General features: G+C 40.0%; 1 protein-coding gene across 1 annotated transcript; it reads left to right on the top strand.

Annotated features, from left to right (window-relative positions):
* The first annotated feature begins 5,376 nt into the window (after window positions 1-5,376).
* On the top strand, window positions 5,377-19,758 carry rassf8b (Ras association domain family member 8b). The gene is made up of 9 exons (XM_054624609.1): window positions 5,377-5,682; window positions 12,674-12,844; window positions 14,514-14,864; window positions 15,023-15,228; window positions 15,598-15,801; window positions 15,910-15,984; window positions 16,295-16,417; window positions 17,206-17,332; window positions 17,810-19,758. Exons 2-9 carry the CDS (start codon window positions 12,733-12,735, stop codon window positions 17,923-17,925), a joined length of 1,314 nt encoding a protein of 437 aa, XP_054480584.1. The 5' UTR covers window positions 5,377-5,682; window positions 12,674-12,732; the 3' UTR covers window positions 17,926-19,758.
* Window positions 19,759-22,889: the final 3,131 nt, after the last annotated feature.

Below are 22,889 nucleotides of genomic sequence, written 5' to 3'. Positions count from 1 at the left end.
GTCACAAGTTTGGAAATCCAACAAGCTGAACTGAAGCTAGACATTAAAGGTTGTAAAATGAGAGCAGAATAATCCCCCAAATCAAGCAATGTAAATTAGAAAGGCTGGGAAACTAGTTTAATTTGGGTTGTGACAAACTGCTTTGTGTGATCCCCCTTAAAACATTGTGCATTTTTCTCTGATAAAATGCATTTATTAAAGTAGAAAACGGATTACTAACCATAAAGTCACAAATACCCAAGGGGTTACAAAATAAATATATGGGGTTGCAAGATCATAGCGAAAGCAAAGCTAAAAAGCATTTAATCTACCCAAATGTTTTTCAGACTTTCTTCTAATATATTTATTTTTCCTTTTGAATAACTAGATAACTTTACTACTTCAGAAAAGCCCAAAAGGCTGGGAACCGCTGGTTTAGAACATACTATATTCACTCTGAAAATGAATGGGAACTTCTATGTGATCAGAACCTCTCTTCACAACTGAAGCCCAATACTTTATGTTGTCCCCTTTTAAAGAGTAGTCTCAGCCTGATACTTCTGAAAACAATTTCATGTCACCAGACAATGACCTTGTGTGTTGGAGGATATTATAAACTGGACTGGTACATGCTTAGATGAGCACGGAGGTCCAGTCCTTCCAGATAAATTAGTCTTTTGCTTTAAAACAAAGTGTGCAACCACAAAATACTGGCACTTAAACCAGTTTTAAAAGTCCTTATCTACTATAAAGACAAAAAAATGAGGACCAAATACTGACTGGTGTTAAAGGAAACGTGGATTTCCCTTGGGAAGCAAAAGTCTTTCAGTGTCCTTGAGTCTTTTAGTAGACCCAATTTAATTTGATGTACCAGGTTCCTCTCCCCCTTAGTTTCAGATGTCTCATGTGTCTTCAGGGTGATGCCAATGTCAAATACTATAGAAGTAAAATATGTCAGCCTGAGACATAAAATAGAGAGAAAATCACTTCACTACTTGAAAAGCAAGGAGGGAGCCAAGGACTGCGCGTTCTTCAGAGGGATTCCAGCAATGAAACCTGATAGATGCAGTCAGCCAGGTAGAAAGACACCGTATGCAGTTGAATTCTCAGATCTCATGGTCTGCAGTGGTGCCAAACACAGCAGACGGGTCAAAAAAAATGAAAAGTCCTTTTTGGGATTCAGAGAGTAAGAGTGCCTGCTTGACTCCTGATTGATTGGGGTCAAGGAGGTTGTGTTGTGTCGGGTGCAGGGAAGGTATTTGAAGAGTTTGATCAAAAGAGTGATAGTCTGAAGGTCCAAGATGGGTCTTGATGGCAATCGGCGACATGGTCATAAGAAAAGGCAGAAGGTCAATGTCATTGTTCTGAAAGAGTGACAACAATGTGGCTGTCAACAGAGAACTTGGGTTGTTCTGCTGGACACAAATGAATTTATCATTGTGGTGAAGAGAGACAAGGAGTTTAACTTACCTGTCTCAAAGTCAGAGGAAAATAAGCAGGATAAGTGGAGGATTCAAGAACCATACTGGGTGTCTTTAAGAGACTGCAGTTGAAAAAGCTATCTTTAACATGATAATATGATCCTTTTTACTGCACCTCAAATTCATGAAGGTCCAGGATTGGGTTACACCAGCTAAATCCAATAAAGTTTGCGTGTAAAGTAGGGCTATCACAAGTGGCAGAACGATTATCGTAATATTTAGAAAAGAGTCTTAAATCACGCTTTTAAATGGGTATCGACTCTCTATACCTCCCTACAAACTTATTTTGGGTGCAATTAACTGGCCAAAAAAGAGACAAAACACGTAATAGACCAATTAAAAGATGAATTTGACAAATTTTTTCCAAATTTTATAGAAATATTGCGGTATCATTGTTATTGTGATTTTTTTGGGGTCACGACAGTCGTGTCGTGATCTGATTCCGTGACAGACCTAGTGTAAAGACTAGCTATAGTATTTTTTTCTAAATCAGGTTGCACCTTTTACAAAAATATTTTTGCTATCAAAGACTTAAATCATGTGTTAATCATGTTGCCAGAAGCAATCAACTACAGAAACAGGAAGTCTGTGGCATAAATTCCCAAAATGATTTATACAGGCCCAATTATGCTATTTTCCGGGTAGCGGATTTTTATCTCAAGTTACACTTAAAACATGTTTACATGCGTTAATGCTCATAATCCACCTTGTTTTTCTCATCCTGGCTGTCCTGCAGCACCTCTCCCTTTTGTTGTTTGAGGGCCAAACTAGCCGGAGAGTTTTAAGTCACTTCCGTAACATTATGACCTCATAAAGTGACGGAAGTGAATGAGATAATTTAATGGAGCCGTTTCAGGCAGCTCAGGAGCTTCTGAGGGGGAGGGTAACTCCTTTTAGGCGTGGACTTCAGGTTTTATACTCTGCGGACCTTTTACATGTAAAAAATATATATAACACACTAAAGAGGAGGGGGGAAAGTGGAAAAGCATAAAAGGGCCACTTTAACAAGAATTTGAAAAAAAATAAACTTATATTTTTGTTTCTATAGATACACATTTGATTTTATTTATGCATTGTTGGAGAAATGTGTGTTAAGTTAGTAGCAATAAAGTGTAGCTGTGGGAAATATGACTACGCTAACCTAGCTGACTTTTTTAGATATTCTAGAAATGTCATTGCTTTACGTTATTTGAGGCATGTGGTGTTATTTTTGATACATGTAGTTCGAAATCTTCCCAGTCTGGACCATTAGTGTTTGGTCAGATGTGTTCCTTAAAGGCCAGCCCAGTACCATGGCACGTCGGGAAATAGTCAAGAAATAGTCAAGAAATGCAATCGATTGGTTTTGTGTACATCGACACTAATTGTTTACTCAACACAAAAACACTGCCAACAGAAAAACATTGAGAATCCATTTTCGTGGTGACCTCGAATTACACGCATCCAAGTGACCGCAGGACTTTCATCCACAAGATTAGCGTTCGACACCGTGTGTCACAAAGTATTCTTGTGGTTCTGTTGTTGACGGATGGTTTTAGTAAACCTAAGTGGCTTTATTGCCAAAACCGAAAGTTGGTTTTGTTGCATAGACCTAACTATATTTAGTTATTTTAAGCCCAATCATGATGTTTTTCCTTAAAACTAGTTGGGTTTTGTTGCCTAAACCCAACTTTTGTGGCACAATTTGTGTCCCTTTACATGAACATAGGCTTACGTCTTTTACTCCTCATTAAAACGGCTCAGACATTAGCAAGCTAACGTTTTTTTCTGTATTTAATTAAGCCACACAAAACTTGCCGGAGTGGAATAAAACTAATCTTTATGACCAGTTTTAATTCAGTAACCGATAAATCTCCACTTTAAGCACTTGTACTTTGCACAGAGCAGGTGCAGCTGCACAAAAACGCAGGTGTTTTCACTTGTCCTGGCTGATTAGACCTCTGCTCTGCTGCATGCTTCGTGGAGTTCTGCAAGGAAGGAGGGTCTAATGAGGCAAAGTGACAACACCTGTAAAGGGACCTTAATGACTTCTGTTTCTTTCCAACTGAAATATGGTGTTTTGGGCTTGAGTCGCTCAAATGCTGTATCTACATAATAAAAGTGCAAATCCACATGCTTTAACTTTCTCTGATGCATAGCCAACCTTCGCTTTGTTTTTAAATTATGACCATGACACTATATAAGCAGGAGCCTGTCAAAAGTGCGCATTAAGTTTTAAAGATAGGGCTTTAAATCCTGAAAGCATCTGTCAAATGTTTTTAATGCTGCCTGCAAAAAAAACATCAATCCCATATGGCTTTACTGTCACAACAGCTGAACCAATATGTTGAGGATTTAATTGCAGAGTTAAGTTCTTAACTGATATATAGGCTGACAACACTAGAGTGAATGAGTGCTTTTAAAATTAAAGCTGGATCGAAGCAGAACCATATTGTGAGTTTTATCAAATTTATGACTCATGTAAAGGCATTTGCAGAGAAAATGGGTTTGCCAGATACTGCTTAATTGAGCGTCAAAAAACAGATTAAACACTAGATGCAGCAACTGTTGTGTGCAAAAAAATACTATTTTTCAGTTTGAACTAGTCCTGCGTCATATCCAACACGTCATATCTGCACGGAAATTTATGGTATACTGAAAAGCTGAAGGTCATCCAGGATTTTGCCTGATCAGCACAACAGGAAGCTGTCATGATTAATGTTGGGAGACATGAAGACACGAGTGTTGGATGGAATTTAAATAAGGACACAGACTTGCAAATGTATATCACACTTTAAAAATTACAAAATCTCTTCAAGTAAAACACATCCGTCACATAAAACATGCTGCTGCTCTGATAAGGCAAAATGATCACAGACGTGCATTTGAAGCATGTTGGTCGATGATATGTCAGGGCTGCGTTAAGAGCACTGAGAAGTGAAGCTTAGTGGCTGTTGCCAGTGAGCATCAGGACATGAAATATATACCAAGAATGGGATTATACACTGCAAACATTGTACTTGAATTAAACATTTTCTTAATCTTAAGAAATGATTGAAGAACTGAAATCTTTGCAGAGCCCCCGGGTAGGACACTCACTTTAATATGTTTCTTGTTTAAGAATACGTCTTTTAACCAAAACTTTAACTGCGTAAAAAAGATCTGTCTTGCTTGTTGTGACCTTGATGGATGTTGGAGCTTCAATGTGAAGAATGACGTATGTGTGCAGAGTTTAACACAATAATTCTGTTTTCACATTCACTTGCTGAAGAGGGAAAGTTTCTCTCTGCACACCTTACCTCTCAGATTTTGTGACATCACAACTAGTTTGGAGCCAATCAAGGTTCAGTTTGCAACTTCTACAAGTTCGATGTGGAAGTGAAGTGAAGAAGAAGACATATGTAGTTAATGTTTGGAAACATATATTAATATGCATGTTATTATGGATTTGTCAACAAGGGAGAAGGAGTTGGGAGTTGGGCTAGATGGAGTTAAAAAACTTGAAACAAGGTCATATATAACTTTTCCTTTGTAGAAAAACTATTCGATAAATTCAAGGCAGTATTTTCATCTTAACTTATATACTAGTATTCATTTTTAAAATAATTTTTAATTGAAAACAGGAAAATTGAACTGCACAAATCTTAAAGAAAAAAAAAAACATACTCCATTTCCCATCGTGATATAAACAACAGTGCAAATAGACAGATGTGAAAATCTTTCATTAGCTGTTTTTTTTTCTTCTTTTTTTTCTTTATGGATACAATGTGGATACCCTGAAATCCTATAAACTGCCTATAAACAAAACCGCTTCAGCTTCTATGTGACTGCAAACTGCACCAGAGCTGAGATCTGCATCTCGGGGTCCATTTGCGTCGCCAGTGCGTTGCAGCTTTAACCGGTCCATCATGCCTTGCGGTGTCCCAGTTCAGTTCCCGACGCAATTTACAACAAGCTCTGTGGTCTTCCCTCACTGGTGGGGCAGAGCGGCAGATGTTAAGGAGCCCCATGTCGGATGTCCAGTAAACCGGCCGGGACGCGTGTTTACATCCACTCGGGGGCGATGCAGGCGGGGATGTGCGCACAGCGTCAACTCTAATGCAGGCGAGGATCAGCCGCATATAACCCGCAAGAACTAGCAGCTGAAGGTACCGGATTGTATCCCAGAGAGAAATACTGAAGGTTCAGCCACAGCAGGAGAGTTTAAATGCTCTGACACACAGTGATCCATTGCTGAATACAGGTATGTTGTTGGGATTTACATTGGACTAAATGCAGTCAATGTCTCTAGCTCAGATTCGTGATCCAAACATTTTTTTAAACCTGCTGCTAATAAGACAAGGTTGTATATGTTATTAAATGACCTCAGTTATATCATTTCATAGTCTATTGCCAGGTTATTTATTTGGAAGACAGGAAAACACAGAGCTATCACTGGACAGCTGTAGTTGCATAACTTTGTTTTGCAATGGGGCCAGATTTATTCATGTATTTCTCCTTATCTTCCCTTTTTTTTTTTTTTTTTTAAATACTACACTAATGTGGCAGACTATTTTATAACGTTTATACTTCACACAAGAATACATCCTTAAATGGGAGTGATTCTGGTGTTCCAAATGGCAACATACCTGATGCATGAGCCAGCAGGAAATGAGTGAGTGGTCAGTGTGTGAGTGGATCTGCCGAGCCCTGCAATGATGAATCTCTTAATAGAGTTGGGCAATAAGCGCTCACTCAACAGTGGCTTTAATCAGAGTTCCTTCATCTGAGTCATACAGCTACAGTAAGAGAGTAGGAAGTCCTTTAAGCACACTTGTGATATGGAAGCAACGGAAAAACTCATTCATATTGTGTTTGTTGCAGAGACACCATGCAAAAAAACCGTACAGGAACACTTTCTTCACTTGTGCACAGGACAATAGAACATAGAAGGTATTTCAGGTATTGTTATGCTACTTGACCTACAATGGCATTAGAGAATTTGGTTTCTGCAAAAAGAAATGGAAGATGAGGAATATCCTGTCACTGCCCAATAGTCCAAGTCTCCTGTTTGGTGGTGTCTAATAGATGTTTAAATACCATTTCTTGTCCAATAAAATGCTAACTAATAGCAACTATGATTAATAAACTTTATCAATATGATTGATCTCACAATGCATGGCTATCTAAACTAGTAAACATGTCAAACATGTGCTCCTAAAGCACAAAACTGTAATTTAACAGTCTTTGCAGTGTAAATCCAGTCCAGACTCCCCCTCCCACCACCTCCATGTCAGCTAAGCTCCGAGTCTTACAGGGTTAAAGGCTTATTGTCTCCACCAAGCTGATTAGTTTTAACTTTTGAGACTGCAAGGTGGCAGTTTGGTCACCAGATTGCAATATAATGATTGATCCCAGCACTTGTGGAACCAGAATGAAAATAACACACAGTTATATTTTGAATGTTTTTTTCCATATGCCTTCAGCAGTATACCAACTAATTTACACACATGATAGTGGAAATTGTGATAAACACATGTCCACTGCCATAAAATAAGTTTTCAGATTAATATGTCCACCAAATGGCAAATGTTGCATCAAAGTTAAACTCCACTGCCTGTTTGTATCTGGCAGGATAGATGGTTGACAGTTCCTGAATGGAAAGCTGTTCTGTCCGATTACTCCCTGAATCTTTTCACTCAGCTTATTCCAGCTTTTTGTGTAACCTGCAGCCACCTCACTCTCCTCAGCTGACGAAGTTGATGTGGAAGTATGACACAGCTGCAGCTAGCAGAGCACTCATGTAGAGATTAAAGCAGAGGTCGTAAATTGAAAAAAATGGTAGGTTGCAAGGTGTCTGTTTTTATCCAATTTCACGTTTGAATCATTTTAATATCTATGTCAGATTTCAGGGTGTACCAACAGTGTGTGTAGTGGGAACAGAGAGGAGAAACAGGAAAGATGAGACAGCGTTGTATGATCTGAGGCTGTGTGCCAATTCAAAATCACAAAGTCATGAGCATATTACGACGAGGGCCACTGAGCCCCCGCCATGCTCCATCAAGAAAAGTGACATTTTGTCCGAGGACACGGGTCAAATCCTAATTTAATTAGCTTTTTACGTTTGAAATACCTGCTGACATGAGCACATCTTGTGGCATGGCTCTATGGATGCCAATGTGGCTCGTCCACTTCATGGTACAGACTGAAATATCTGAACTACTGGATGGATTGCAATGAAAATTTTGTACAGACTTCATGTTCACTCAGGATAAATTATGAAAACTTTTTGTCTTGCATTATCATCAGGTCAGAATTTGTCCAATATTTTGTTTTATGTGAAGTGTAAACTTTACTTTGTGTTAAGTGTTTTTTTTTAGCAAATGTTAGCATGCCAACACGCAAACCACAAAGGTGAACATGGTAAACATTGTGCCTGACGTCAGCATATTTAGCATGCTGCTGTTAGCATAAAGCTCAAAGCAACGCTGGGCCTAAGTAAAGTCTCACAGAGCTTTTAGCATGGCTGTCAACCCGTGTTCACATATTTGCTTTGGCTAAAACATCCGAGGCTTTAGTTTGACAGCACTGAACATACTGCCAGTGTATTTTTTACCCTTTTTTTAGTTTGGAAAAAAAAAAAACTTTTCTTGTGATAAATGAGGTGTGTGTTTATTCACTTAAAGTTCTCGTACAGCCAGAGATGAATTCCCCCTTTTGGAGGTAAACTAAACTGTTTGACGGCTCCAGTTGAAACTCTGGTTAATCTCCAACAACAGACAAACCCTGAAACGTTTCAGCAGCAGCATCCTACTTACTCCTGAGCTTGAGAAACCCTGCTGCAGTAGTAGTAGTAGTAGTAGTAGTAGTAGTATACACCTCCACGTTTTCTCTCGGCCCACATTCAAAGGAAACAAAGAGGAAAGTGACAAGAAAGTAGGGGTTGCTTCTTAATTGTTAGTGATTGTTTGGTCTACTTTCCCAGACCGTGCCCTCCAATCAATCCAGTCATCTGTGTAAGGCCTCGGACAAAGCCAGAGCCTTGTCGCCATGGTGAGGGATTGTTTGCATCCAGTCATGCCGCTAGCCATGTGGGCTCACACACACACACACACACACACACACACACACACACTGTAGCATGCTCTTTTGTCTGTGCACCACTTGTTTCCGTGGACCCCCTCCCTGATCTGCCTCAACCTCCTGTGCTTTAAAAATTTGCCCCTGATTGCATCATGGTTGTTGTTGAACTGCTCAGTGCTGCTGCTGATTTAAAACCCCACGTCTTCTTTATACAAAAGTCACTTAATTAACATTTTCGGGTCTGTTAGTAAGATATAGTTTGACTCCGAAGTGTTCTAGGATTGCAAGAAAATCCATTTTAAATTTGTAAAAAGTTCTTTAAAAATACAGTAATCGGTACCAAAATATGTACTCAAACACACCTAATTAAAACTTGATAGTGTCTCAAAATAACTTAATTAACCATGATTTATTTATTCCTATAAAGCTTGATAATAATAATTAGATTGTACTGTGACACTCGGTAATCATAACGGTATTGTGTTCTGTTTGTTGTTGGCAGACTGCTGGTGAGATGAGAGGGTCAGGGGGTTCAAACTCAATCAATGAGTTTGTTAAAGTGTAATTAAGTGATGGAGTGAGGAAGCACAGGGCTGAAGCGGGACAGTAAATGAACTCGTTGGTTGGTATTTTGAATTTAAACCCATGCTTGTAGTTGGTGTGACATTAAAAGCTTTTCTTTTACATATTTCAATCTTAACATCTTTGTATTTTTTTAATGCTCATCTCAGACATAAAGGGGGCTTTAAATGGTATCTCTGTGCTGATCCATTGAATATATATCCATCCATGTTTGAGGAAATACACAGAAGAAGAAGAAGCACTGACTTGCCAAGGGTGTCCCCTCGCACAATCTGCCTTCTTGTGGCATTCTGAGAATGAAACTTAAGTGGAGGCAGACTGAAGTCACCACTAAGTTTAGCTCAACATTTAAGCAGAGAAGAGACAGTCTTCTTCCTGTGCGAAACCACAAGGCTGAAGCAAAAGTTGTCCTAAATCCCAAATTTCAACCCCCCAAAATACACAGCCTCACACTGATTACAATTTAAGGCTAAACAGAAGCTTGATAAAGATAATTCCACCTGAATCTACCTGTATTAACTGTTAGAATTTACCGTCCTGGATTCTCTATTAATGGATGACTATGTGAAGGATTCAGTAAGCAGTTGGAAAGTGAATTATTGAGTCTGTGTGTTTATTAAACTGTGACTAATGGAAAAGGAAATTCCAACAGCACCTTTCCCACAAGTTCGGAGGTTACTCTCTGTTTAGACTTGTAGCTCAGTCTGACACTAAATATGGAACGCAAACATTTACACGGAAGCTAGACCGAAATAGACTACGAATACACTCGCCATGTAGCATGCATGATTTATTTATTAATACTCTGGGAGCAGGGGGCTTCAAAGTGGCTGTAATTTAGATCAAAGACGTAACAAGCGTAAAAGTATGGCAATAGCATGATGAAAATTCAGAACAATGTAGCAGCAAAGGCTGTCGTGAAAAAGGCACAGAGGTGGCTGAGGCGCAGGCGAGTCTTTTAGTGATTCAAGTGTTGGAAGTTATTAGCAGGGTAAAGGAAAATCGAAGCTCGTTTCCACAAGGAAACAGACTGCAGGGTTGATGCTGCTGTGCAGAGAATTCGATTAGTTTGACATTGACGCACCCGGACGAGTCAGGTCACAGCTTCTATATCCTGTGTACTCCTGCTCTTAGGTACAAGGTTTGCTTTAGATCCCTATGAAGTCAGCTATTGAGTGGTTATAAAAATGCTGTTTCATCATCAAAGATCAAAGTATAAAAACCTATAGGTTGACATAAGAACATCTGCTTCTGCACAGCTGCCTGCTCCTATAGGTGTGTCTTCTCACACCTGCTAGCATATGTTGTTATATTTGTGTCAGAGGGCCAGTGGGAGCATGTGAGTCAAAGAATTCAAGTAAATGTATCAAAATAACAACACAGAAAGGCTTGATAGTGTGGTACGTTGTAATGTTATCTAGTTTTAATGTTCATTGTGTGATTTCTTTTTTTTTCTTTTTTTAGTGTCTGCAATAGTGTAGCCAAGAAGTGTCTCCAAGGATCTGAATCAAGTTTTAAATAAATATAACGGTTACCTTTGATAGAAAAGGTGACTTTTAGGCCTGAAAAGACACTCCAAGCTGTCCTTATGTGGCAACATGCCCTGCTAGACTGGTGTCTCTTTTTTTTACCATTTTTATAATAATAATGCCTAAATCTTCCGCCTTTAATTTATAAGCATTTGCATATTAAAGTCTCTTATAGTTGACGCAATAGGACTTGGATAAAGTGAAATTTCAGTTCGATGTGGCTTAGTCTTCTTTCTGTTTTGATGATAGGTTTATGATGATTGTATCACAGAGTAGTGAATGACTTCAGTATGATTTCGCACACAGATGTGCACATACCGTGTGTGTGCGTGCGTGTGTGTGTGTGTGTGTGTGTGTGTGTGTGTGTGTGTGTGTGTGTGTGTGTGTGTGTGTGTGTGTGTGTGTGTGTGTGTGTGTGTGTGTGTGTGAAAGAGATAGAGGGAGCAGATTCACAAGCTTGTGTCAATACTGGCTCTCCTCCTGGTGAGATTTCAGTATCACCCGACAATGAATAAACATTGCATCACAACTTTTGTAATGCAGCTGCGACAGTTTAAAGGCGTCATCGCATCATCTGTTAGGATATTGTGTGTCATGAAACCATGTCTTGGAGCTTTTTTAATGTTTTTTTTTTATATATCTCAAAAGTTTCTTGTCGGAACCCTTAAGCCTTGTTTTCTACATCGTTTATCCATCTCCCCCTACTTTTTCACCTTCATTCCCCCTTTATGCTTACATATCCCCCCTTTCTTCCCCCATTCAGCTGAGCTCTATTCACCGGCATAGTCTCATTTACTGGCATCTGGGTTCAGATGCATCTTGCAGTAGCTGTCTGCAGTTACAAATCATCCCGTTCCCCACCAGAGGCGGGCCTTGCCCTTACCAGATGCCTCCAGTGCACAGGAGTGAGCAACGTAATGCAGTCTCAGTAGGAAAAGGCCTCGAGGGGGACCGGTAGTTAAATTGCAGGAGGGATTGGGGTCCCATGCCTGCTGTGATGAAGATGGAAGGCGCCTAACTTGTTAAGGGAGGCCTCAAGCGATATGAAAGTCAAGGATCAGAGCTGAACTGATGGCCCATCCAGGAAAACGGAGGGCTGCTGCCCAGTAGGGTTGCAATAGTTTGAGCATTAGGGAACAGCTCCTTCACTGCTCTGTTGCACCGGCCCCGCTGTCATGGCCTTGCCAGGTTCGTAATGACTGCCTCGCTGCCGAGGTGCCTGTGTCAGCAGTTTGTAATGGCTCTCATTCTGCCTGCATGCGACTGCTGTGAGCTCTCCTGCACCGACACCAGCAAATGAAAAATATATTGGATGAGGCCTGTAGACGGTCACAATCACTACACCACTAGTGTGTTCCTGCAGAAATGCATCAGCAGCATTACAGGAAACTACTTCAGAAGAACAAGTGTAGTGAGTTGTTGTAAGCTGTTCGTTTGCAGGTCACTTTGCACAGCCATGTGATTCTTGGTTAATATTTTTAGAAGGAGTTTAGCTCTTTCCATCTGTATTGTAGTAAGTGTGTTGTCTGGTTGTTGTAAAGTCATTGTGGGAAGTGTAGGAAAAGACAAAGGTTGAAAAAAAGGGTAGGAATATTGAGCTTAAGCAGAATTATGTTGATTTTAATGTCATTATTTTACAAAAATCCATTGGCCAAATTCATGCTTTTCAGTAAACTTTAATACAAAACAAAATTAATTGTTGAGCCTGAATTAATTCTTTGGTTTTTTTGGCCTTTTTGGGGTAACGCAACAAGTTGTAAATACAACTATCACCTTATAATGTTGTTATGGCTAATATGTGAACAGTTGCTTATTTACACATCCAGCAGACAATGTTACTTATTGTGTGTTTAGAGCATTGTAACTGAAAACAGCTGCTGCTGCTGCAATGCTGATAAGAGCCATGAGAGTGAACATAAACAGTAAAAATGCGGGCCGTAAAACCAAAACAACAAGCTGATGTTGATGTATTGTTAACATGCAGCGTGCAGCTTTTACAAGTGTTTACAAGAGCAACAAAGTTCACTGCACTTAATATTGTTTTCTTTTGTCCTTTTTAAGGATGGACAGTTAAACATTATTAGCACCCCCTTGTGGTGTGGAGGAATGAGGGCCTCTGGATGAAGGCCATGGAGCTGAAAGTGTGGGTGGACGGAGTGCAGCGCATCGTGTGCGGCGTCACAGAATTCACCACATGCCAGGAAGTGGTCATTGCTTTGGCTCAAGCCATTGGTAAGCTCAAAAAGACTTCCTAGTGTTCATAGGTGATCGATGCTCAAAAAAGATCTAATAGCTCGAGAATATGAGCAGTAGTTGTGAATTATTATTGGCAATATGATGGGGAACTCCCGGCCCAATATAAATACACAAAAAACACCTTATAACATGACAAAGACCACTAACAAGAAGAGTGGATTTAACACTGTGAGATAAAATCTTTTCCATCTGCCTCGTTAAACTTAAATTTAGGTGGTGTAAATAATATTTAGTCCCACATAAATCCTAATTGGGATTTTCTGTTATGTGGGTTGTGTCCAATTTTGGCCGGGGGAGTTTTTCAGACATACTGGAGATGATGAATTGCAGTAAAATGAAAAGTGACTAGAGGGCACAAAGAGATTTTCAACATAAATGGGCTGAACAAAACGAGATGAGTCATGCTGCAGACTTTGGTCTATTTACGTGCTGCAGAGAAATGAGTTGACACTCTTTCTCAATGTTACTTATTGCATGTGTTGTAGTCAAAACCATAAAATTATTTCATCAAATTGAAAGATTAGTACTGTTTTTAAAATGGAAAGATTTCAGGATTTCTCTCTAACCCCCAAACAGATTTTTCTCAGAGCTAAAACACGTCTTTCATGGTGACAGTGTAGCAGAAGTTATGGCGTTCACTGTCCTTTGTGTTCTCTGTGCCTTTTGTCCAGACCAGGGCACTTTGATGTGAATGGCTGTAGTGATGAATGCACCTCTTTTACAAGGACCCTTACTGTGTGAGACGAGGGTGAGGGTGCGATGGGCAGTGTTTTACTCTTATCTTTATGTGCACAGACAAGAATGCAGGCGTACACACACACACACACACACACACACACACACACACACACACACACACACACACACACACACACACACACACACACACACACACACACAGATAGAGCCGTGAACCATTGAACATAGCCCTTTTCCCAACACAATCACTGTTTGTTGAATTGAATGTTCCGAATGTTAAGTTCTTAGAAACTGGCAATGCTGCACAAGCGTGGGAGAGTCTTTCCCCTTATTTTAATGCACTTTGACCTTAATTTTTTTAAGTGGGCTTACAGTTATTTTCACCAACGAGAGTTTAAACCATGACAACATACACAAAGACGTACCAAGCCGTTAAATGATGCAAGTTACTTTACAGGCCAAAAATATCACCATAACAATGAGAGACAATTGTGTTTTTGATTCATGAGTCCAAGGGGGCCGAGAATATATCTTTGGGGTACGCCAAAGGTCAATGGGACCCCCCAAGGAGAAAGCAATACCAACTATACAAAGAGTTTAATGTGTGAGCTGAATCAGCCGAAGCCATCATCTCTGTTCAAACACATTTCCAGAGCAACTGATCAAAAGCAAACAGTCAAGCCAGGCAAAATAATGAAACAACCCCACAGCCATCATCAAGTTTTGATTATAATGTTGCTAAATCATGATTGGTGGATGGAAGTGTATCACATTACCGGAAACCTGCAACTGAGCCATGCCCACTTAAAAACGGGAAGAAGATAACCGAGAAAATCATGAACTCATCAAACCTGTTTAGAAAATGACTGTAATCTGTGTTCCTGTAGAATCCCATCGTTCACAGTAAGAAGCTGATTGCCATCATTTTTTTTTTATTTTGTCCCAGGACGCACTGGCAGGTACACCTTGATCGAGAAATGGCGTGAGACAGAACGTCACCTGGCACCTAATGAGAACCCTGTGGTGTCCCTCAACAAGTGGGGTCAGTATGCCAGTGACGTCCAGCTCATCCTCCAGCGAACCGGCCCGTCTGTCAGCGAGCGGCCCAACTCTGATGGGCAGGCTCGCGTCCCTGAGCGTGGCTTCTACCGCCAGAGCTTGCCGCCTCTGGCAAAGCTCCGCTCGTCAGGGACGGACCGCTCGCTCAGACGAAGGGAACCCAAACGCAAGTCTCTGACCTTCACTGGGGGGGCCAAGGGTCTGCGGGAAATATTTGCTAAAAGCAGAGATGCTGAAGGTAGTGTGTTTTAGTTTGTACAGTATATTCAAGCTTACTGTTGTCAGTAATGGTTATTAGTTGTGCACATACTGTCAAAAGTCCTGGTTTTACTCTCCTCCTTCTGTTATTATCTCCCTACCACCATCAAAAAACCCTCCTTTCATCCATCCATCCAGCAAAACAGCCCCAGCAGCGGGGTGTAAGTCTGAACCTGAGCAGGGTTGGAGGTGTTGGAGTAGCATCTGTGCCTGGGAGTCCAGCCAGAGAGCTGAGCCGGCTGGTGCAGCTGCAGAGAGACAAACTCCAGGCCCTGGAGAGCCGTCTGCTGGGCTGCGAGGCCGAGCTGCAAGACTGGGAGGAGGCCGCTGGCGAGGCCGATGGAGTGAGTAAAACCACAGCTGCCAGTGCTGTTACTTACAGGAAAAGATGATGTGTGCAGATCCATAACACCTACACTCTAAAACCTCATAAATGTATTAAGTTATATTGCATTCACACAGAGTAGTAGACAGTAGTAGTCTCTGGCCTATCATACGCTGCTCCGGCTGTTTTCTGATATAGCTGCTATACTACGCACAAGTTGGGCTGCTACGTCAGGTTCCATTCACAGTAAATTGCAGTCTATCACTGATCGGCCCGTAACATCCCTGGATCATCTTTTATTCCTTTACCATGTTTTTTTTTAAATACGTTTTTTATATTATTTTGGGGGCCAGAGAGTTTTCACATAGAACTATTTTTCCCCTACCAGGGAGGAAACTTGGAGGAGGAGCTGCTGCTTTTAGAGCAGCAGGTGAGGAGGAACGATGCAGAGATGGAGGAGGAGGAATTCTGGCAGAACGAGCTGCAGATCGAGCACGAGAGCGAGCGGCAACTCCGGCAACAGCTAGTCGAGCTGCAGGGTCTTGTACGCGATTGTGAGGCCAAGCTCTCAGAGTACCTGGCACACATACAGGTGAGCTGCTGGGTTTATGAACGGCATGAAAAGTGGACTTACTTTTTCTGTGAAGACTATTTTCACGCCAGTTATGCCATATGATTAATTATCTGTCATGTTCCGTAGAGCATGGAAGGAGTCCTGGAGCAGGAGCGGCTGCAGCAGGAGGCTGAACTCAACCAGAGGGTCAATGAGGAGGAGGTACAATCTAGACTATTTTAGTCTCCAAATAAACACACAACAGAATTCAAACAAAGAGTGTTTTTCAGGTCTCTACAGCTGAGGACCCTTTCCAATGTCTGTCGTACAAAAATGCAACTTCACATGGATGAATACGAGTGAACACTGCATTGTTTTTCCCCAGCAAAGGAACTCAAATTTTGAAGTTTTAAACACATTAAAGCATGAAAGAGCCCTCCTTCATCTCCACTATGAGGATCAGTTACATTTGTCCTTAAAAAAAGTTATGATGAGCTCTGGCTTTCTCTCCTCACTTGCCACTGGATTTCAGGTACAAGCACAGCTGGAGAAAGTGAGGGCAGAGCTTGAAACGCAGAGCCAACACACAGCTCGGCTGGAGAGCAGTTGCAGAGCGTTGGAACGCTCACTTGGCCAATCCAGCAAGAGATTACAGGTCAGATCAGAACCTGCTTTTTATTTTTATTTTGTTTTTTGACACCAAAGCTTGAAATTTGTCAGGAATTTAAAGCACCCTTGGCAGCTCATAATTTGTGGGGAGGATGTTGAAGTTTTATTTTAGAAAATGGATTTAAAATGCTCCTTCAAAAGTTTGAGTGTGTGAAAATGCAGTCCTCTGCACACAGGTGGAACCATATAAATCTAAGCTCATTTAAATTGTGGGCAGTGAAGCGAAGTTTAATCTCTGGCTTGCGGGGATGTGCATTGGATTCTTGGCTGTGTGCATCCTTGTATGAAGTGAAATTCACTATGTTTAGGCGAGGTCCAGTAGGGTGTGGGAAGCATGAGGTAATGAGAAGGGGAAGGGAGTAAGGGTATTACAGCATTCTTGGTCTGATTAGAGAGGGGCCTGAATAAGTATACAATCCCTTGCCTGCAGTTGCGTAACCATCTGGGAGCTAACTCCTCTCTTTAGCTGTCTCAACTGGGTTATGACTTTTGGAGAGATCCTGAGCACAGCGGGATCCCTTATGGATTTCCACACATTAAATCCACCTCAGTTAAAAAGAAAATATATAAATGTAGTTAAGTGAATGCAGAAAATATATCCAACTTAGGTACAGTGGCTGAATTAATGCATGTCATCAGCATCAGACCAATTTCTGTGGTAATTGCTTACAGTTTTAACAGAAGTTCTCATTTGAATGCACCTTGAGTGTATTATTTATTAACCTTGGCATAGGCTTAATTTAGTTGTCGTGTTGTGTGTTTTTTCCATCACAGGAGAAGGAGCAGGAGCTAGAGCAGCTGACTAAAGAGCTACGACAGGTCAACCTGCAGCAGTTCATTCAGCAGACTGGTACCAAGGTCACTGTGCTGCCTGCTCAACCTACAGGAGAAAACAACAATGGCACGTACACACACACACACATCCAATCAACAGAGACTCAGACCCTTACTACATTACCATCACCTCGTTCATAAACTTCAATTTCATAGCTAACCCCATTTGGACTGACGTGCTTTGTATGCATTGTCTTCACATCTGTATGTACACAGTGCCACCTTGTGGTCATCCTGAGAAGGACATGTTGGGCTGTAGACTTGAGCTGCTGAGGAAAGACTGTTGTGAAATAACAGCTTAAGTCTGTAACCCCATTACATGGACCAAATCACTGGCAGCCCTTAATGCTGAAGACTTTCACAGTTCGTCAAAAGGAAAATCCCTTTTTTCATTCTAAAAAAGAAAACATTTGCCAAAGTGACTGAAATGATGTACAAGAAGATCAGGAGCTGGTAGAGCGTCATGTTCCTAGATTACAAGAATATCATGTCAGATTGTAAAACCAAGTTGTGTCCTTTTTTTTTGTTTTGTTGCTTGCTACAGAAGTGTACTCTGGTTCTCTGAAACGACTTGGCTCTTCTCGGCTCTTACCCAACGACCTTCGCGCCCTACAAAGCGGCGTGACCTCCAGCCTGAACCCTGAAGGCATCTACGTTTGACCCCAACCTGTGTGGGAGACATTATTTGAGCAGCAGGGTCGGCCTTATGTTATCACGGCTGTTCCTCTGACTGGAAGACTCCTCAAACTGCAGAAAATGCTCTTGAGTAAGGCACTGAAACAAAAGTATGGAGGATGAGTGGGGTACCACAAAAAAAAACAGTCCTCACATCTGATTAGCATCTTTCTTGCTCTGCCTCCTCTTCCATCTGACTAAGACTGAGAATTAAACTGATGTCAAAATCCATTTGCAAACGAACATTTAAACTGTGTGTACTCCAGTGGGTGGGTGAAGATTCTTCTTTAAGCTCTTAAGTTCCATTTTCTCAGAATAAAAAAACCAACTACAAGCCAGCAGATGTATTTGTGTTGCCAGAGGAGGCATCAGCCAAACAGATAAACTTTTTTTTTTATGTTGTGTATCATAAAGTGGAGGTTGGACATATGTAAACATAATCCATGCACGAGCATGCACAAACACCACACCTGTGCTGTAACCGTAGCCATATCTGATTGCCTTACTCTGGTGATTTAAAACCAGACGTCAATAATGTTAAAAGAGAACTCAAGGTAGCTACTAAACTATGCGCCATATAAAATTGATAAAATACTTGGCACCACTTCAGGTGATGCCTAGTCATGGTAACCGATGTCAGTGTAACTCAACAGTGGCTACATTTTTTTCTTACACATTAGTTATTTTATTTTTAAATATGTTTGTTTTAACCAGTAATGCATTTGCTTCATATTTCCTGTGTTTGACAAAAAATGGAAATTGTTCTCCCATCATATAAATTAAATGATAGAGGAGCAAGTAATGGAGGCACATCTTTTACTATTGGATATTTTTGGTGAAATAGTTTCGCTCCAGGTTCAGTTTGATGTCATATTTTGTGCAGAGCCATTAATCTCCTCTTTGTTTCACTTGAGCACTTTCTCCAAAAGCTTCTGAAATATGAAAAAAGCGATGAGGATGAGTGATGACAGAGGCCTTTGAGCCTGCAGTGTAAATCCAGCTTGGAAAGTTTGCTAACAATTACTTCATACCCAGTTTGACCACCAGGTGGCGACAAAACATATATTATTATATTATTCAGACGTGTTAAAGTTAACTGTGTGAAAGTTGCCTGAGGTCTGATGATATCTGTCTCTATTCATTGTCATGGGTCAAACATGACTGCATATTGTTTTTGTTTCAAAGCGTCAGCACTTTAGCCTAATAGTTTATAATCTGAAGTGCCACTTGGATTGTTTAACATATTTCACTGTGTTCATCAAGCACTAACACACAAACAAATCACACACGTGTCAAAACAGTATTACACCCACATACTGCAATCTTTTGTTCCAGCTGATTTTTATAATGAATTGAAGATGTCTCATATGAACCAAAGCCAGTGTGAAAAACTATAATAGTTAGATGAATGTACTTTTTTTATGTGAATGCAACTTATACCCGTGAAATATACCAACTCGAATAGTAGTCATGCTTTCAGGTTTCATGGTTTGCTGTGCCATATGGTTGAGCTCTGTCTTGTTGCAACATGACACAGAAGAAGTTCACGGGCTAAAACACTTCAAAACAATCCAACAAAATTACACAAAAGCCTGGTTGATACTGCATTTGCCCATTTCTAATTTGACGATTTCTCAACACAGAATATAAGGAAATTTCTATCAGGATATCTAGGATGCAACTAACAAACTGATTGGGAATTTATGGGCTCAAATAAGATTCCATTAGTTTTTGAACTTTTCAAAATTTCAATGTCTGTGGTTGTATGTCAAACCTGTGAAAAAAATTGTGAAATTGTGACTGTAGAAAAGATTTGCACATGTGGTAATGTCTAAATTATATATATATATATATATATATATATAATAATTATAGCAATAGTACACGCACACAAATGCCTTTTGGTCCTGCTTTGGGCTGTAAGAACGGAGCTAAAATTCATTCTTGTAACTAAGATGTGGGTGTGCATGTGTAACTTGAGTGTTAGAATCTGTGGGAATTTAGAGTACTGAGTTTCATTCCTTATGTGCAATGTATCATCCACCCATACATCATGATGTATTATCATGGATTAAGTTACCCAACACTACATCAAGGTTTTAAAATTAGCTCCACCTTAACCAGCTGCAACATTAAAGGGATTTGTTTGTTAACCTATAAACTATAGTAACAGAGTACTTTGCCACTTCTACTTAAAGTATATTCTAATTCTAATACTTAAGCACTTCTGCAATACAGTGGTTATTTCACTCGTTTGAAGTAAATAATTTCCTCAACCACTGACAGATTTTTTTGTAGACATTATCGTCTTCTTCAAAATCTACAAATCTTTTCTACAAACTTTAATTTCTGCAGTTTTTTCACAGGTTTACAAAGCGTGATACACAACCACAAGCTTTGAAATCATTTCACCAGCTGGGTATCTTATTGACCCTCACTTGAGCTCACAGGAAGAAACTTGTATTTGTGCTGTTAGCGATAACAGAGTGAATTCCTCCCTCCGTTGAGAAGGATCTTCGTTGTTTGCTCTGCGGTTCAAAGGTAACTGGAGGAATTCACATCACAACTTGGCAAACTATCCTCAGAAATTGTCTAGAAGTTTTCTTTTCTCGCCTCCTCCACCCTCAGTATGCGGTATTATCGCCATGACAACAACTTCAGCTTTGACACAGAGACTGTAATCCGCTAATAAAGGAATCACAGTTGACTGAAATGTTTTGTATAATGGCATGCCTTACTGGAAAAGAAAAAGTAAATAATGTAAACATATCACAATAGTCTATGGACAATTTTTTAAAAGTAGATTGAAGTCAGAAATATGCAGAATGCTACAGAGGTTAGTTTGAATGATCTCTTTTAATAGGCAGCTGTGTGTGCATGCAATAATGTGTGATTAGTTTATTTGGACTCCCAATTAGTGGCTACCAAGGATGCAACAATTCATATGAGAATTATTTTATTTTCAGTTTGTTGTGTCCCTTTTTGCCTTGCTGACATTTACACTGGTGGAGATTTGAGCTTTGGTAAAGAGCAGACAGCTCAGTGTACAACTAGCAGAAAAAAATGGCAAAACATGCACATTGGTGTCTTGCATTTTGATTTAATTTTTTGATTTTGGCAAAGACAACATCTATGGATGCAAAAGTGATCCGTGTTGCGTTGAAACATGACAGTGAGTTCACAGATATTGCCAACGATTGCTTTCTGTTGTGCCATTAATGATGCTTTTCAATCATAGAGCATATACAAATGATGTGATGGAGCCATTATGGAAACAGCCATCAAGTGGTTTTGAAAGCGAAAGTTGAAATGCTGCGGCTCAGGGATATTTCAAGGCACAGAATCACCCAGACAAGAATGGGCAGAAAGTAATTATGGGTGAATGCTGTTTACATCTCGAGCCATTTGACAAGTTCAATTGTCTATTTGCTCTCATGGGGACTTGAGCATCTGTTTGACAAATATACCATGTAGCATTGGCTCCTAGATACAACATGTCAGATGCAAAAGAGGTAATGATTGGGTTCTGAGAGGGACGTAGCATAATTTGCAGCACAGTCTATGATTTGCAAAGTAAAAGTGTATCGGCCGGCTCAGTATTCATGCTTAAGCTAGAGACAAACTGGGGTTAGCTTTAACAAGAATCATTTAGATGAACTGTGCTTTGCTAACTTCACTAAATTGCATTAACTCATTGTGTAGGCAAATTATTGTATTGTAAAAATATTATGATTTTGGATCGTTAACTCACAAATTCACCAACTTGATGTTTTTAGCTTTCAGAATTTAACATGTTTTCTTTTTTGGGTCATCATCCAACCACACATGTATGAAAGAAATGAAAATTATATACAAGAATAATGTAAAATATACAAATAAATGAATTGAATGAATGAAGTAAAAACATTTTAAAACATGCCAGAAATGAATAAATTGCTTTACAGTGATGAATACTGTTTTTTTGTTATTTTCATATTTCTCATATAGAAAATCTATATGAGAAACATTTGACTGTTATCTAAGCCCCACCACCCATAGTTACTGTTGCTATGCCTTTTGAGCTTTCATTCCCGTACAAATTATGCAGTTTACAACGATTATGGTGATAGCTTGACCACTACAAAATTCTTAGTCATTTAAGAAAACAGCGAGTCTTTGATTTCACAAAGAAGCTAACTGAAACTACAACTGATTCTATCAACCATATCTAGCTAATGTTGACTCCATGAGTTCATTAAAAACAATGTCTTAGTGTTTCCACATCAAATTGTTTTCAAATTAAAACCATATAAAGGGGTCCTTAACATGGATTTGATAGCATGATATTGTACTAAAGGTCTAAGGCTCAACATCTCAAGCAAAGGATCTGCATTTAAAACATGGAAAAAAAGAAACAGGAATTTTTTTGCATTGCAGTATGGAGATAAAAATATAACATAAGACAGCTATGGTCAAACCAGTTGCTGTTTCTATGGTTTAGGAGAGGGTTAAACAGAAGCCACCAACCACTCTTCATAGGCCTATGTGAAGTATCACTCCTAATACTGCCTAGAATCCACATGCCTCAGACAGAAGGAACAAGTTTAAAGTGTGTGGGCTGAAAGCCTTCCAGTATTGTATCCCCAAAATCAAAATACATGTCACCATTTCACGCACAGGGGATATCCGGACATTTAAACTGTAGCTTTATTTTTTGGGGGTCTTGCTTATGAAAAAACAAAAAGAAAAGCTGCTGCTGCAACCTGAAGGAGTCAGAGACGCGAGGGTGACTTTTGCTGTTGTCTAAACGAGATGAGATAAAAGCACAGATGACCTTCTCTAAACCTTCAAGAGGATAAAAACAACTTAATATTTAATATGTTTCTGAATTGCAGGAAGCGGAGTCTCAGCAGCCTCTTTACCTGCACTTCAGAAGTCAAGTAACTGTCAGAATCACTCTCAGCTCTCTG

Source organism: Anoplopoma fimbria, chromosome 23, assembly GCF_027596085.1.
Source record: "Anoplopoma fimbria isolate UVic2021 breed Golden Eagle Sablefish chromosome 23, Afim_UVic_2022, whole genome shotgun sequence".
Lineage (NCBI taxonomy): Eukaryota > Metazoa > Chordata > Actinopteri > Perciformes > Anoplopomatidae > Anoplopoma > Anoplopoma fimbria.
This window is presented reverse-complemented; position numbering and strand designations above follow the sequence as displayed.